This window comes from Rhea pennata, chromosome 3 (assembly GCF_028389875.1).
Source record: "Rhea pennata isolate bPtePen1 chromosome 3, bPtePen1.pri, whole genome shotgun sequence".
Lineage (NCBI taxonomy): Eukaryota > Metazoa > Chordata > Aves > Rheiformes > Rheidae > Rhea > Rhea pennata.
The window spans coordinates 31,516,279-31,533,381 of NC_084665.1; the positions used below are offsets into that span (position 1 = coordinate 31,516,279).

General features: G+C 42.3%; 1 protein-coding gene across 1 annotated transcript; it reads right to left on the bottom strand.

Moving 5' to 3' along the window:
* Window positions 1-351: 351 nt before the first annotated feature.
* LOC134138094 (uncharacterized) lies at window positions 352-15,993 on the bottom strand. Its single transcript, XM_062571306.1, has 5 exons — window positions 15,892-15,993; window positions 15,090-15,142; window positions 14,870-15,008; window positions 2,418-2,813; window positions 352-389 (listed from the first exon to the last, which is right to left on the bottom strand). The coding sequence occupies exons 2-5, from the start codon at window positions 15,132-15,134 to the stop codon at window positions 352-354; spliced, it is 618 nt and encodes a 205-aa protein (XP_062427290.1). The 5' UTR covers window positions 15,135-15,142; window positions 15,892-15,993.
* Between the last annotated feature and the right edge of the window lie 1,110 nt (window positions 15,994-17,103).

The window sequence follows — 17,103 nt, forward strand, 5'->3', positions numbered from 1 at the left end:
TTACCAAATGATACAGGGCCAAATCCGGGTCCAGCTTGTATTCTGTACATAAGACCCCAGCAGTTCTAGGGCACTGTATCTGTGGATCCCACTGAAGCTGAAATCCCATCCAAGAATCTGCATGACTACCACCATCTGGCTAAGAAAGTCCTTGCTGCCTGGGAGGCCATAGTACCTAGTGTCTGGCCTATCAGAATAGTTGACTGCTACCAAGTTCAGCCAGCTGCTGCCCCCAGGAGGTATCAGCCTGAAAGAAACAGAGATACTCCTCATGGAGCATTTACAGCGCATAGCATTTCACTGATTCACCCTTTGAAACACTGCAGAGATCCTGCTCCATTTGTGGCACAATCATACAGTGTGCAGGCTCTGAAACTGCTCTGGTGTCCCTGTTATAAAAAGCAGAAAGAAAAAGCATCAAGGTACAGACAGCAGAAGGCGGGAGGGAGTTTCTGGGGGTGAAAATGGATTAATGGTCTATTTCATTCCCCGCGCCAGAGCCCCTGCCAAACTTGCTATGCCAGAAAGATCTGCTTCCCGTTCTTTACTCCTTAAGGATCTTCCATCTGTGGCACAAACTGCACGGAAGAGTACAAGCTCCACAGAGAGCTGTAAGTAAGCAGTGGTAAGTGTTTAAGCAGTCTCCTTCCTGAGTAGCCCCAATGGCCCGTCCACAGTGCGAGCACACATTCTTGCCTCGCTGTCTCTATCCTCAGAAACAGGTGGTCCAGGACACTTGTGGGTTTTGAGGTAAACAGGGGCTACAGTGCCAGTCACAGACACATGGCAGAGTCAGAATCTGTCACAGTCCATTTGGTGTCAATACCTTCTGATATCTAACAGAAACATTATCCTCTGCTTCCTAAGAATGAGCTCATTTGCTCAAGCTCTTTATATGAAAGACAACTCTAATGCTGTCCGCTTTAGTTATTCTGCAACACAGGAAATTTACAGTCTCAACTGAAATTATAGCAAGTCCCATATTGGCTGTGTATAAGTTATGTAAGAGTTACTATTCTGGGCTGTGCTAAATTTAAGAGAGATGTCTCTTAGGGACTCCTACCAGCAATTTGGGCATTGGCATGTTCAGGAGGATCTCCTGCTTTGATTATGTGAATTGTGGGTAAGAAAGCAGAGTTTAGCAGCTTAATTTAATTCCAGTTCAAGTCAAAAGAGAAATCTGTAAAGCCCTAGACAAATTGCCAATGATACTGTCATTTAATCTACTCCTAGAATAAAACGTCATCCAACGCAACACCTAATACTCATAAGGGGCCATATCCCGAGGCTCTTCTATAATAAATTAAGTTCCCCTCCTCGGCCAGCCAGGGAGGTCTGGTGTGTAAGTCATGGGCAGTCTACACGTGGACTTGCTGGAGACTTGTAAAAATGAACTTTCTCCACTCCTGAATATGCGGGGCTTGGGTGATGCTCACACAGAAGCTTTGCACTTTACCTCATAAAAGCAGTATTTTACCTTTGTCACATGAATGCCACAAAATATGAATTAGATGCAAAATGTTTGATGTTTTCACCCTGACAGTTTTTAAACTAAATAAGTGTAATATCTTGATAACGAATTTAATTAATTAATTAGTACTAAGAAAAAGAAGAAAAGTAAGAGCTAAGCACCAGCAGCTAGGTATCCAAAGGTGTTCAGGCACATAACAGTACAGCGGATACCTGCAGAAGCCTAGAGGTCTGCATTTATGTTCAGAGCACCGTGCACAGAGAAGGCTTCTCCAAAAACTTCTCACCCAAAGATATGCGACAGTTGATTATCAAACGGCCTAATAACACCTTTTATAAAGCTTTAGCGAAAAGGTGGGCAAACTGAGACTCCCTAAGGAAAAGTGATGTGGCAAACAGATAAATTATTGAAACCATGACTATTCCCCTTCTGCTATCTATTCCTACTCCTGACCAGTCTTGGTCATATCTAGCTCCGAAGGGTATATAAGCCCTCAAAAGGTGCAACAGTTTTCTCTTCAGGGTTACCTGAGCTGTTCTGTGGTTTTGATTTTTGCTGGTGCTGCCTGGCAGGAGAAAGAAACCAGTTCCGAAACTGGGGTAAATCAACCGCCTTGCCCGGTCTCAGAGCGACGCGGCCGCCTCCTGAAGCCCCACGCCTGCGTGACTCCCAGCGCAGGGCCATGCTGCAGACCGGTGCCGCCGAAGCTCTGGGCCTAACCCCGCCGCCCGGAGAAGGAGACAGCCCAATGACGCTTGGAAATGCTTTTATTTATCTCCGTAACAGAGCGAGCGGCGGCTCCAGCAGCCGGCTCCGCGCCGCCGGCGCGCACCGCGGCCGCCACAAGATCGCGCCGCACGTGACATGGCGGCCGGGCGCGGGGCTGTCCCCGTCGGCGGGAGCGCCCGCACGGCCCGCGGTGTCCTTCAGCACGCTGGTTTTTTACCCAGAGAGGCTTCTCTCTGCCTCCGAAAGGCTTCCTGACTGACAGTGCTGCCTAAAAAGCATCCCGGAGCTGTGGCCGTGACAGGCTGGGTTCCTGGGCGCCAAGGGATGGGCTGCAAACCTCCCACTGGAGAGCTGCCAGGGCAAAAGCCGCCGGTAACCGCAGCGCGGCCCAGGGCCACCGGACTCGCCGTGATGAGGCACTGGATTTCCCTAGCAGAAAGAGACCTGGAGGGAAGTGGGCTCGGCGGGAGAGCTGGAGAAAGAGCGGGAGCCTTCGGAGGCCTGCTCGACACGCGGCACGGCCGCAGCGCCCGCGGCTGCTGCTCGCCCTGCTCCCAGGGAGCCTCTCCATCAACCACCATCCGCAGAAAGAGGCAAGAAACCAGCAGGTTTTCTGGGAAAGAGGGAAAAAGAAAGCCAGTAAGCCCAACCAAAATCACTGTCAGGCTTCCTCCAGCTGTGCTGCGCCAGAAGCCGCGGCAGTGGCCTCATGCCCAGGGAAGGGCGAAGCCGTGCTGCGGAGGAGGGGTCGTACCCCTGGGGGCTGCAGGCTCTGTCATCGGAGCGCGCAGGAAAGGAGCAGAAGACCCTTGCTTATGGCCCAGCAATAATACCCGTGACAGGTCTTTTTATCCCTACGTTAAGCGCGCTTAAGAAGCAGGTGAAATTCAGATGAAAGCACTGCGTCTGCGACAAAGTGACATAACAGGTCCGCCACAATGCAGGGCACAAGGCACCGGGCCACTAAACCGCTGGTTCCCTGGGAATGGTAACAGTCCAGAAGGGATGATTAAAATAGAGGTTGCCAGGTCTAGTCAGAGCTTTTCAGGCTAAAGCTTTCCTGGGGTTGAAATCAAAACTTGTCTGAAACCCTCTTTATCAAAAGCAGAGAAACTCCATCCTGCTCTTATATGCTGACAATATTAACAAGACTAAAGTTTTATTTTTCATTACCACTACAATCAGTAGATAAGAATAACTGTGACACATGTCAATCTGAAGAACAGATAAGCAACATAAAGCAAGAGAAAAAAGAGCTGGAGTAGAATAACTGTATGGAAAAATCCCATCTTTTAGCTTTTTAACAATACTGAAGCTGTGCTGAGAGGCTTCAGGTCTGTATTCTAAGAGTAGCTTCAAACTGGAGATGTATTTGTGAGAAAACTCTAAAAAAATACAAAAATCTCTGCACTACTGCAGCCCCTCTCACTAGATCTCAGCAAGTAATTGCTACTGTCATTTCCTACATCATGTAATCTGCCTGGTGTCACCAAGGGGTCAGTGCCGAAACTGGGATTTAAATTTAGAGCTTTTAACTCTCAGCCAGCCCCAGCTTTGGTCCCTGTGTAACAATGGTATGATAGAAAATTATCTCCACAGGGCTGATTGCACCTTTCAAAATTTCCAGTGTGGGTTCCCCTTTGTGCTGAAGTGGTGTTCAGCTGCCCAGAGAGCATCATCACTTTGCTTCTTCCCAGAACCCTCCTGGGACCTGTGTAATCCAAAATCTATGGGGAAAAAAAAAAAAAAAAAAAAAAAAAAGACAGGCACACTGCGTCCTCCTGGAAAAGCTCCAGAAAAGTAAATACCGTTCCAAGCTGTTCTGCCCTTCTGGGAATTTCCTAGGCTCTGGAACTCCTGTGAAAAAGGCAGAGGCTCTGACACCTCCAAGGAAACCATCCAGAGTGATGACCGCTGGGCAGGGGCAGAGACACCTCTGCGTTGCTGCAGTGTCCCCCCACAAACTCATGGAAGACTCCTGAGTTTGCAGTAGCCCCATCATCTCTCTCGTAATCCTGTGAACAGATCATGAAGGCCTTTCTTCCCTTGACAGCCCCCTCCGGCAGATTTTGCATTGGGAAGGAATGAGCTAAGCCCATGTGATTTGGGAGTCAATATTTTTACCCTGACAATCAGCAACTGTAGAGTGCTTCCCAAGTGAAAACAGAGTTTTGCTTAACCACTGCTATTGAGAAGTTGTTTAGTGACCTTTCCTTATAAAGTGTATCTGTGTTGTCCAAATTCAGGCTTCTCCTTTAAGTAACTTACAAACTAGCCTTGTGTAAATGCCTTCTGCTTATTTAAGTGCCAGCTCTGCGCTCATCACTGGGGGAGGAGGGGAGAAAGCCGAAATATGAGGTCATGTTCTAGTCACATGACTGCTGCAGCATCTGTCAACTGTGATACAATTACTAAGCCATAACTGTGCATTTATGACATTCAAACCTGCTCAGCAAAGCCTCCCCTCCTTTGGTGTGTTAGCTGTTTCTGTACTTAGGGATCATCTTAAAAGTTGTCTAAGCAAACCAGTACTATGAATCATAACACATATGTTTTGGCAGTCATTTATTGTACTGAATATTGCAGCATACCATGAAAATCACATTCTGAGACTTCAGTTAATTAAATCTTTTCCCTGTAAAACGCTCCAAGGCAGTCTCCTGGGTGGGATTTTTTGGAATGTGAAATTTAACCTTTACATTTCAGCAGAACTCTGAGCCTGCTGGTCTTAGCAGAAGTGAACATAGTCTTCTTCCTGGAGAAGCTGGGGTTTGAGACTTGTATTACAAGCTATTTGAATGCATGATTCTCACCTCGGCTGCAACATGGCTGCACAGAATGTGCAATCACTGGAAAAAAAAGAACTTGCAGTATTTTTTATTCAATGACTATCTTATGACTGTAAAAGAATAGTCAAAGTTATGTATAAAAGAATCTGTTGCAGTTATGTCAGCAAGGGCAGCAGTATACCAATGTTTTCTATTGTTCTGTAGCCTGCTCTGCATCAGACTCCAAATAACTCCAAGCACAAATGATGGACAGATTTGCATTCTTTATGAGTTTCCATTTGACACTCACATATATATAGAAAGTAAAAGAGTTTTATTTTTTTCTTTGTGAACCATGGCAGAGAAAATGAGTGCTGGCTGTTTAGCAGGTAAAGCCTGAATTATTAGAATCATAAATGTATTTTATTGCTCAGGGTCCAGTAATATCCTTAGATGCAAGTGGTAAATTCACCAGAACTGTACAAATCCTTATAGATGAGCACCTGTATTGCATCTGCCACCATGCAAAATCTATTAGCCAAATGCAGAATGTTAGACAAAATGCAAGAACATTCATTCTATACTAAAGTCCAGCTAGCTTGATATCATATCACCAACAGGGGCCAAGAGTGGGTACTTACAGAGTTTCTCTCTGTAAAGCGATTCTTGCCCTAGAACATTATGGGAGCTTTTGGCAAATAACATTTAGCATTTTCCTGGACAGAGTTTGCGTTTGGATCATCATATTTGATAGCTAAGGATGGAACCACCATCCACAAATCTTTCCACCCTTTTAAAAAGGCAATAATCAATTTTTGCTGCAACAGCAACTCGTTGCTACAAGTTCCACAATGGCAGTATGCATCATGTGAAAGCAATTCTTTTCTGCCTGTTTTAAACCTACTGCCTGATAATTTTCTTACATCTCAGTTCACATTTATCTCACATATTGGGCACAATAAAACTGTTACTAAAATCTGATGAGTTTTAAACTGGTGGAGATACCTGACTCCCCACTCACAGGAAGTGGTGTGTGTTCCGACCTATTTTTGGACTGTGCCCTTAGCTTTCCTAGCTTTCTCCTGTTCCCCTTTTCCACTATCACACACACTTCAACTACTAAAAAAGTCCTACAAGATTGCCTGCTTTGGCTGGTGGATCAATGCCACCTTGTCAGCAAACTCTTTAGCTCTTCTCTGCTTCATTCACTGAGGGAGGGAACAGCTAAGAACTGGAAGGAGGGGGGTTAAGTATAGCAGAGTGTCCAGCTGAGGAAAGCTGTACATATTTCCATGCTGCAGAGAGGTATATTGGATTCAAATGGGTTCTACTTCAAACCTGCTTAATCTCTGAAAATTCTCAGCAGTTGCTGATGCTGTAAGCACAATACCTATGTGAAGTAGAAATAGATAATGAAAGTGCAATCAAGTATACTGAACAGTGGTAGGCTATAAAAGAAAGGGTATAAAGAAGGATGTTTTTTAACCTTGGGCTCTACTGGATCCTAATCAAATTAAGAGGCAGAGAAGTTAGTTCTGCATATACAAATTTGGGATCTCTACAAATGAGAGAGAGCAAACAACTATGTTTAGAGGAAGAAGGGGATCTAAAGGATAATCTCGGGACTTTCAGTATTCTTCTGTATTCTTTTCTTAATTTTATTTATAAAAAGTTCTCACGGGTTTTTTAAAATGCACTGCATTCAGCTCATGCCTTTTAACATTCTGCAGCACATCATCAAATACACACCTTTCTTCAACAAGCTGTCCTCTTGTCTTTCTACATTTCTCCAAAGGCTATGGAAAAAAACAAGCCCTGCAGGAAGTATCCTCCATCCTGGAGTACCACCTTACTCCTGTTCCTTCTCTTGGTGAAACATCTTTAGCTGAGTCTTCCAAAAGCAAGAAGACTGTGCAAATCCTCAGTGTGCCTCAGCACAGTTGGGTCCAATGCCTCTAAGCAGCATTGAAATAAAATGGCATAAATAAGTTAGTGGATACTGATGGATAAATTAAACACTTCCCAGTGATTTAAGATACTTTCTTTTCACCTTAGTTTTTTAAGTTTGTTTAAAATAATAAGGAGAAGTAAGGCATATATTCTACAACAACTGATTGACATCTGCCTCACCTTGAATCAGTCCAGATACATACAAAGTTTCATTTATATGTATACCTAGGAAGTCAGAACTCAGTGTACTATTTAAGCTGGTGGAAAATGTTATATATGACTTCTTATTGTTTTCCAGTGCTCTTAGCATTTGTCAGTTTTATATCAAATTAGCTCAGAAATAACTGATACCCTGTTTGTACTAGTAACGAAGTCTAGTAACTGCAGGAATGTTTAGATATGGTGCTGCTAGCAGATACCTGGTAATGCTTTTTTGGTCTCTATAGAAAGGAATTTTGCCTTTCAGCTAAACCAGTGTATCTGTAGCTTTAGGGCAAGTTTGAACTGTCACTGAAATCAGGGAGAGGAAAGTTGATTTGATGGGAAGAAGGACCAGCATCTTTGCTGGCAATATTTGGGCTCTCTGTGACACTGGTACTGGAGATGTGGGAGGTGAGCTGTACTGTGTACCCCTGAGACCAGTCACACGCCCCCAAAGGAGAGAAGAAATATGGTAAAGGAGGAATGGAGTATCTCTAAGGCTAGAGATAGTATCTATAGAGATACTATCTCTAGCTGTTAATGGGAAAGGGTGAACCAAAGAAGGAAAAAAAAAAAACAGCAATTACCTCTCAGTATTCTGGCTGCCTTCTGCTCCTGTGGGCATGTTGGAGAGAAACTAAAGATGCTCAGCTCTCAGCTCCTTCCTATATTCTCTAGTTCTAACGAAGGCTCTAATGAAGGTGCCTTACCCAGGTGGTAGTAAGCTGAGTGTTAGGGAGGGTTATAGATCACAAATACATTAATTCACTAAAATGCCATGACTGGAGGATGTGTTGGCCAGAAATGGTTCAGGATGGAAATTGCAGGCACTGGGAGATTTGTGACCCCTGAATAATTTCTATGGGGCCTGTAAAAAATGGCAGGGGCAGCTCTAATTGATTAAGATAATATTTAAGGAAGAGGTTTCTATGAATGCTGGCAGGATGAACAGGCCCTGAATACAATTTGCTGGCAAACACCTTAGGACTAATACAGCTCTGGTACAAGTATCAATAATGGCAAGAAGGAGAACATCCTTCATATGTTTGACATAGTCAAATTTGAATCAGCTAAATCTTCATCCAATGCTGTGGATGTAGTGTTTTAATTAGAATTTGTGGTATGAATGTGGTATTTGTAGTCCTCAGTGGGCAGAAAGTATATCGCATCCCTTGGCAGAAAATGGAATTGCATGTCTGCAAAAAACAAGGAGGGTCTCATATTCACTGCTATGTATCCTATTTATGGCACATACAATGTAGCATGCAGACTCAAGTCACCTCCACATTATCTAATTAATTAAGAAATGGAGTCAGGCCCTCCTTCTTCTCACTTTGGGCTGTAAACGTGCAATTCAGGCTGCAGGCTGCAAGTTCTGTTTGCGCTATCTATAATAGTTTACTGTGTATCCTGCTGTCCTCTGGTCTTCTCTTGGTTGCTTCTGGCTTTTTGTTGCATTCTGCATCCCTGTGAAGCATCTGGATTTATTCAGATTGAAATCTCCTTGAAGAAGGCAATGTCTTACTATAGACCATAGTACAACAGAGCCTCCAACTGTGGCAAGTTCTCGAGCAACTGTTGTGTTACTATGAATGCATTTGTTTATATATGTCTTCTTTTGCATTTGATAAATAATCTGTGCAATGAAAGAGATTTCCAAATGCAAGAAATTCTGAGAGCTTCCTTAACAGAAAAAGCATTTGATTCTTGAAAGATCATAGTAACAAGTTGGCACTGCATCTGAGCCTTTTATAACAGTTTAATTCACACCCTGTCTCCAAATGTAAATTAATCCAGATTGGGAAGTGTTGGAAATCTGAAGCAATGTATGTGATTTGGTACTAGGCTAGGGTGGGGAAGGAAAAACAAAAGGAAACATCCTGCTCAAACTCTTGCGTGAGGTTAAGCCATTTCTTTCCAAGCCTTCTAGTCTAGTGACTAGCAGTGTTGCTAACCCCAACCATTCAGTAACATTCTGTAAGACTCCAAAATTCCATCATCATACTTGCTGAAAAATCTCAATTCCTTTTATTTGTGTTTTCTAGTGTTTGAAACTTTAGGGTTCACATTTCTCTCTTTTCCTCATTATCAGAAGGGCAAAAATTATAATGAAACCAAAGTAAGTGGGACTCTCATGAAATTAAACCACAGAGCAAGAGTTTTTAGGAAAAATAAACCTCATTAGGTTCTTAATAAAAGCAATATGGTAGAAAAATCTGGTTCTTGCTAAAAAGAGCTTGCAATATGTGTATAGAAGAAAACACACACATACAGAGTCAGGTTTAGAAATGCTTTGTTCAATTTTTGCTAATATTCTCTAATGTCCTTGCAATTTTTTGAGAAAAAAAATCCCCTGTAATGATGGCTCTTAAAAAAAATGGCAACTTCCCATTAAAATGTTCTTAGGCGTACCCTAGTAGAGCCAAAGGCTGGCATCCCACAGTTAGTCATACAGGTGGCAGGGCACTTACATAAAAGCTGTGATTAGCATAAGCACTGCTCCTCTGGTTCTGCTGTTGCTTTTTGCACTTAACTCTTTTCCTTTCTCTTTAGAAAGTATGGCTGGATCAGGCTCCTAGCCTGGGAGTCAGCTGGGAATCTGTACATACTTGTATAGCTGATGCAATTGAGCTTGAAGGCATTTTGTTCCTATAGACTACCATGTAAGAAAGTGTAGTAAACAGTACTGATTCACTGTGGCTTCAAAAGAAGTAAATTAATAATGATAACTAAACTCTGCAGTCCTTGTAGTAATATAATACCACTACATGTAAACACACAAAACTGACTTCCGCAGATGTCATCATTTTAGAGTACTCTGGAAGGTCATTCAGAATTGCAGATGTTGCCATCTTAAGGGGAAGATGCCTGTGCCTGTTTTACTTTTCTTTGGTGTCATTGCTGAATGGACTGCATTTCTGCAAATACTTGTGTTCCTAAATTCCTGTCTAGTTCTGTGGGTTTCTTTTGGTCAAGAAGATACTAAAGATCCACATAAAGGAAGTAGCAACTTCTTTATCTTTTCCAACCCAAGGAAGACACATATAGTGCAGTTCCTCTGTCTGAAAACATTATGCAGAATTTTCTACAGGCTTTTATAACTGCATGAAACAGGATGACCAGCAAGGGAACTAGAATTAGAACCAACAGACAAATCCAAAACAACTAATCAGTCTTGAAATTCAGGAGATTCATAACCATTACTCCTAGCAATTTTGCAATCATTCTAGAGAATGTATGGTCATATTTATTTTTGGGAGAGGAAGGGGGCACTAGCTGGAACATGTGAGAACACTTCCACTTTCAATTTTAGAATTTGTGAATTCAAAAACAAGTCCATTTTGACTCAGGAAAAAAACAGCTCTCTAAAAAAAATATTTTGCTTGGTTCCAATCACACTTAATCACTGGTTGCTGCAGAAATTTTCCTCAGGGGGAGTATGGGAATTGTCTATGCCTGAAGTCCTTTTGTCCCTCTCTTACATTGCTCAACAGCCCAAAGGCTATGTAAAATTTACTTCTAAAGTGAGATCTGCTTTGTTTGGATTCCTCCATAGACCAAATACAGACATCACAAAGCTGATGCAACTGTGCTGACTCATGCCACCTCTGATTTTTTTCCAAGATCTATTACCATAAGGTAAGGTCTACCTCAGTTTTATCTCCTTGAGCTTCTGAGCTTCTGTTATTACCCAATGCTGACTATCACCTTCTTATGATGGTTTCAGGAGTGTAAGAAGCAGAGAATTTGGTAGCAGTGCACCTTTGCATATTCATATGCAAATGAAACAACTGAATTCATGAATTTATGAACTGCTGGGGTATTTCAGCATTTATAACTTGGCACGATACCAGTTTTCCAATGGAAACTATTTTTTTCCTATTATTGTTTAAAAATTTTGTTTTAAATGCTTGCACTGATCTTTAAAAACTTTTCTTTTCCTACATCACCACAGCATTTTCCAGGCATGCTGGGAGGAAGTTTATTAGGTTATGAAAGTGCAAGGTTAAGAGGGTTACAGCCATTATTAAGAGATCAGTTGTGGTTTAGAGTTTACCTCTCTAGAAGGGTAAGAGGTGTGCATCCACACAGGTACCACTGATCCTTCACCTCTATTATCTCATCAGCATTTCTGAGATGCCACAGTATTTCCATCCTATTTTGGAGATGAAGGACTAAAAAAATAAGTGATGAGTTCATACCTTGGTTTTGACAGACCTTGAACTAAAGGGTTAGATTATCTGTAGTGCTAGGTCAAACCTTAAGCTTCACTCTTCTTTTATACACATACTGCTGGGATCATAATTTTTAAAAAAATGGTCATGTACCACTCAAAGAGCTCAGTTAAGTACTTCTGAAAACCCAGCTGTAAAATGTGACAGTGAGATCTCCTGAGTATTTTCAGAGAATTATGCTTTTTCTAAGGACATAAATAAAAGCTGGGCTCTGTTGTAAACTGCTGCTGGATTTGAGGCTTCAGAGAGTTATACATGCGTTTTCAAAAGCTAGTTACTGTCTCTCTATGTATCTGCTAAAGATTTCTGCTTAATGTTTTCTGACTGTCATTTAAAACAGAACCTGTAAGAGTACTAAAGATAATAGCAAAATGGTGGTGAATCTCACCTCATTTAAAAGAATCAGTCAGCAGGAAAATGTGAAAAACCAAACCACTCCCTGTGCCAAAAAACAACCCATTATCCCCTCATGCATCTATTTCTTACTAGAAACCTCAGGACTCAGTAGCTCAAGTTTTCTCTCATCCTGAACCATGGACCAACACATTGCAACAATGCTCTCTCAGCATAGTATCCAGGATGCCTCTTTTCACTATTGAGTTTTATATATTGGGTCAGTCCTGGGACACAGGAACATTTTAGCCTCTGGCACTTAGATAAAGTGAAGTAGGGAAAATATTCTGTGAGCTTAATAACATACATGTGACCAAATAGTGTTCTGTGGTGCATAGCAGCATGGGAAAAATTCAGTTATTATGGAACTGTTTCTAAGAAATCAGGTTAGTGTACACATGTAAAGGGAGTGTCACTGTTAAACGCAGTATACTTCCAAAGAGAAAGCATGTCTGTGCTATAGTAGTTATACACTATGTTCCCTGAAAGACACTCACCACAGAGATGAATTGTTTGCATGACAGATACGCTGAGACATTTGTATAGAGGCTGGAGTTAATATTGCCTTGTTACATTCTGTATTTTCTGGTTTCTCTTAGGTTTAAATTTTGCTGAACTTGACTTTATGAGAGCAAGTGAGCTTATAACTGAGCAATCTTAATTATGTGTTGGGAAGTATTTTCGTCAGAGAAATATCTTTAACAGAGACATATTTTTTGTAGGTCTTAGAGGTTCTTTAGGTGGTTGTAATTACTATCGCAACAGCGACACACTGAAATGAATTAAAGGGAACATACTGATTCTGAGGCATTATTCTGCCCATTGCATGCACACTGTTATATTGGAAAAGGCATTATCACCATTCATTGAAATATCTGGAAGGTGAAATTATTGACCGTGTGATGACAAAAAACACATAAAAAATGATGGGTCTCTCCTCTTTTCCCTCTATTTCCTGTTAGGAAATACAGAGCCCTGCTTGTGAAAACTTCCAGCTCACTCTTCTCTTCCAGCCCTATTAAGCCACTAGCATTTTAAAAGCTGTTAGCATTTAAAGAGTTTTTCTTTGCTGTTTAATACTCTCTGGTGCTGCTGGCATGTTTCACAGCAAGCTGCTTACAGTCCCATGGATATGTTAGATTCCCCAAATCTGTATCTGTATCTTCAGGTTTGGTTTTGAATTCCCTTCAGTGTCCTCCATGTGCAAAATTACATAACAAGGAATGGAAGTGGACTACCAAAGACTGATCCTTTACCTGCTAGTGCAGTGGCTTCAGATGCTGGAGCACAACCAAGAGAGTGGATTGAAGGGTTTGTAGACTTTCCATCCCACTTTTCTCTGCCACCTACACCCATTTCCCAGTATCCCATCCATCACCATTCTTTACCTCTACATGACCCTACACTTTACAAGTGGTTTCACTAGGAAACTGTTGACAGGATGGGTTAAAATACTCTTAAATTTTCCTGTGTGAAGCATTCCCAAATTAAAAAAGATGTTTGCTTCAGCATTTGGCCTTAAAATTGAATCTTAATAGTGTGCAAAAGATTAACTAGTTTTGGGACGTGGTTTAATTTATTAAGCAGATCAAGAATTAGCTTCAAAGATTAGGTCCAGATTTCATCAAAGTTGACATCAGATCCAGACTTACCAAAGGCTGGGAATACACAGAGGTGAACTTTAAGATAGAGACTCATTTGTAATAAAGGGAATTAAAAAAGGTATTTTTCATATATATTAACATATGTACATATGTGTAGGGCTGGAGGATTTGTTGGTTGATTAGTTTTTTGAGGGGAGAATATTATTTTACCAGAATTAATAAACACTGGTAAGAACCAAGGGAATTAATTCACATTGGAATTAGTATGTAAACTAAAAATGAGATTAATGGCACTTAAGCCTTGCAATCACAATGATTACATCTATCCTAGTAAATTAAACAAGGCCAGGGAGTATTGCTGGGTGCTGGAACTTCGTTGTCAGCACTGTTACATCCCTGGAACAGTTACTCAGGTAGTTCTGGCTGGAGCAACCAGGACTCTCTTGGATTCCCTGGTACCACTCAGAAGTTAGCCTGGGCAAGGCAGTATTTCCAACACAGTATGAGACATCAGTGTCATGGACATGACCAGATCATGACTGCTGGTCTCACAGCCAGAGAACAGGCACAATTTAATTTATTTGAAGAGTTATAGCTGGTGGCCTTTCTGGCTCCTCAAAGATTGGTTTTATTTAGCTAAAATGAGAGATTGCTAAAGCTTTCATTTTACCCTCCAAGAGCCACAAATGGGATAATCACAGGCGTAAGCAACAAACTAAGACAACAGCAACAGTGTCCTCTGGGAGTACAGAGAAGTATAAAGCAGGAAACCTGTTATCACATAGGTTCATTGTACAATGCCCTTAGCTTCCAGTAAGGCTAGCAGAACTGGAGGATGTTTTGTAACGTACAGGAGATGCTGTATTTTAACTTTCCAGAATTAGATGTTTCAGAGTATTCGCTTCATTCAAAAATATATGCTAACAGGAAGGCCACATATCCCTATAAAAATCCTGCTCCATTCTCAAAAGAAGAATGCCTTTCTGGTCTTTGGTATGGAGCCGAGGTCCAAGATCTCAGTTCATTCTCCCTTTTGGTACACATGCTGGACTGTACAGTCTGGAGCACTGGAATGAGTAGGAGGTGTTTATTCCTGAATGTGACTGCAATTGTGAAAGGAATGTTTGGATACTATAGCAGTGTGTAAATCCATATAGGTAGCATAAAGAGATATGTTAAGTGCGTAGAGAAGGTGCTTGTTTAATGCTCTCTTCCATGCCTAGGAATGGTGGTAACTGCATAAAACATCCCACTGAGAAGCAGATTTTATTCCCTACAAAATGTCTAGTGAACTGCAAGTAATTAAGTCACCAAGTGTCAGCCTGAGAGAGAGAATTGCTTTCTTTTAACACTTAACCCAATACTAAATAACTGAACAGTGATTTATTCTGTTCAGGCTCTGAGTAGGCAGTAGCACCAAAAGACCTCAGTCCTGAATCACAGGAGCCAGCCATGCAGGGCAGTGAAAACCATGCTAACAAGTTGCTGAACACTCTTATAATATGAAGGGGTGATTACCTGGCAATGAGATTGGGTAGATCACTTTGCTCTTCTGCCCACAGGATGTACTGAGAGTGGCTAGGCCACGCTCCATCATTGCTAGGCCACACTCCATCATCTTTGAAAGGTCATGGAGAACAGGAGAGGTGCCTGAGGACTGGAAGAAAGCCAGTGTCACTCCAGTCTTCAAAAAGGGCAAGAAGGAGGACCCAGGCAACTATAGGCTGGTCAGCCTCACCTCCATCCCTGGAAAGGTGATGGGACAGCTCATCCTGAATGTCATCTCTAAGCCTGTGGAGGAAAAGATGATGATCAGGAGTAGTCAGCATGGCTTCACCAAGCGAAAATCATGCTTAACCAATCTGATAATCTTCCATGATGGAATAACTGGCTGGGTAAATGAGGGGAGAGCAGTAGCTGTTGTCTAGCTTGACTTCAGCAAGGTTTTCAATGCTGTCTCCCCTAACATCCTCGTAGGTAAGCTCAGGAAGTACAGGCTAGATGAGTTGATGGTGAGGTTGACTATGTTGACCATGAGCCAGCAATGAGCTCCTGTGGCCAAGAAGGCCAATGGTCTCCTGCGGTGCATTAGGAAGGGTGTTGCCAGCAGGTTGAGGGAAGTCATGCTGCCCCTCTACTCAGCCCTGGGGAGGCCTCATCTCAAGTACTGTGTCCAGTTCAGGGCTCCCCAGTACAAGAGAGACATAGAGCTACTGCAGAGAGTCCAGCGTAGGGCTACGAAAACGATCAGAGGGCTGGAGCATCTGCCCTATGAGGAACAGCTGCGAGAGCTGGGCCTCTTCAGCCTGGAGAAGACTGAGGAGGTATCTTATCAATGTGTATAAGTATCTGTAGGGAGGGTGCCAAGGGGATGGGGCTGGACTCCTTTCAGTTGTCCCCTGCGACAGGACAAGAGGCAACAGGCACAAACTGAAACACAGGAAGTTCTACCTGAATATGAGGAAAAACTTCTTTGCTGTGAGAGTGATGGAGCACTGGAACAGGTTGCCAAAAGAGGTTGTGGAGTCTTCAAAACCCACCTGGATGCGATCCTGTGCAATGTGCTTTAGGTGACCCTGTTTGAGCAAGGGGGGTGGACTAGATGATCTCCAGAGGTCCCTTCCAACCTGAACCATTCTGTAGTTCTGTGAAAAGGAGAAATGGTTGAAATCGGAGTTAGGATAAAGCATGCCACGCTCTGCCTGAGCCTTGGCAGTGTCACAGTTGTAGTGGTCAGTGAGGTACTGGCTGGACACATTGCCACATATTGTTGAGGTAGGAGTGGGGAAGGATAAGAGGACCCTGTGATACTGGGAATGGGGTGGGGGACATTTAAGTAGGTACCAAGGATATCTAAATAAATGTAGGTAGTAACTTAGCTAGCTAATCAGCCTAGACTCCCAATCACGTGAAGAGAGGTACTCCCTTTCAGAGGATGAGAAGAGTGTCTGAAGAGGCATCTCTAGCTGTAGCTCATAGCTTCTGCGCTACGTCCGGATCATTTATGTTAGGATCTTAACTGTTGCCTAAGTTGCTTGAAGTGGTATAATATCTCCTTTACAGCCACTTTTCTCTCTACCCTGCAACAAGAGAATTGGTTTATTAGTGTTGCTGTTGAGTTGTCCTTGATTTTAGTCAAGTTGCATTTGTTTTGACAGTCTCCATTATCTTCACTGCTCCTGCTAGATAGATAGTGCATTTGATAGCCACATAAGTGCTACAGTTTGAAGCTACAATCGAATCCAAGAAGCAGGTATCTGGTGAGTGCTTTTGTAAGGAAGAAAGTGGTAGATGAAAGAAGACCTGATCTCATGCTTCCTGATTCTCTGTTAGAAGTACAGTTCCATAGATCTTCACCTGAGATCTTTGCAGGGTCTTTCTCCCTGTTCGGACCGTCCCATTATTTGCTGCAGGTAGGAATAGTTTGGGTCCTTGTTATATCTTGAAATTTTCCCTTCATAAGAAATACCAAGTAAAGTGCAGTGAAGAATTTTTCTCCAGTTTTCATTTCATTGTCCCCAACTCCTCCATAGTGATCACTGTCACTATTTATTATGTGCTCAGCAATGACATTACAGAAAAAAAAAACAGTTAATGGTTACATAGAATTAACTCTAACTTTTCCTTTCCGTTGTTTTTTGTGTTCTTTGTGAAATGTGATAGAGAGATATGGCTCTGTCTATCTCATATGCCCTGGATTGTTTTCTAAGATGGACCAACAAGTTCATCTTGAGCTAGATTATCTTCCTGGC

What these genes read in the sequence shown, in the direction of transcription:
- LOC134138094 (XM_062571306.1), bottom strand. Translation starts at nt 15,134, where the DNA reads ATGACATTCAGGATGAGCTGTCCCATCACCTTTCCAGGGATGGAG. An exon ending in TCACCTTTCCAGGGATGGAG is followed by an intron (nt 15,009 to 15,089) that starts GTGAGGCTGACC and finishes GCTTTCTTCCAG; the next exon opens with TCCTCAGGCACCTCTCCTGT. An exon ending in CTACCCAATCTCATTGCCAG is followed by an intron (nt 2,814 to 14,869) that starts GTAATCACCCCT and finishes CCTCTTTCCCAG; the next exon opens with AAAACCTGCTGGTTTCTTGC.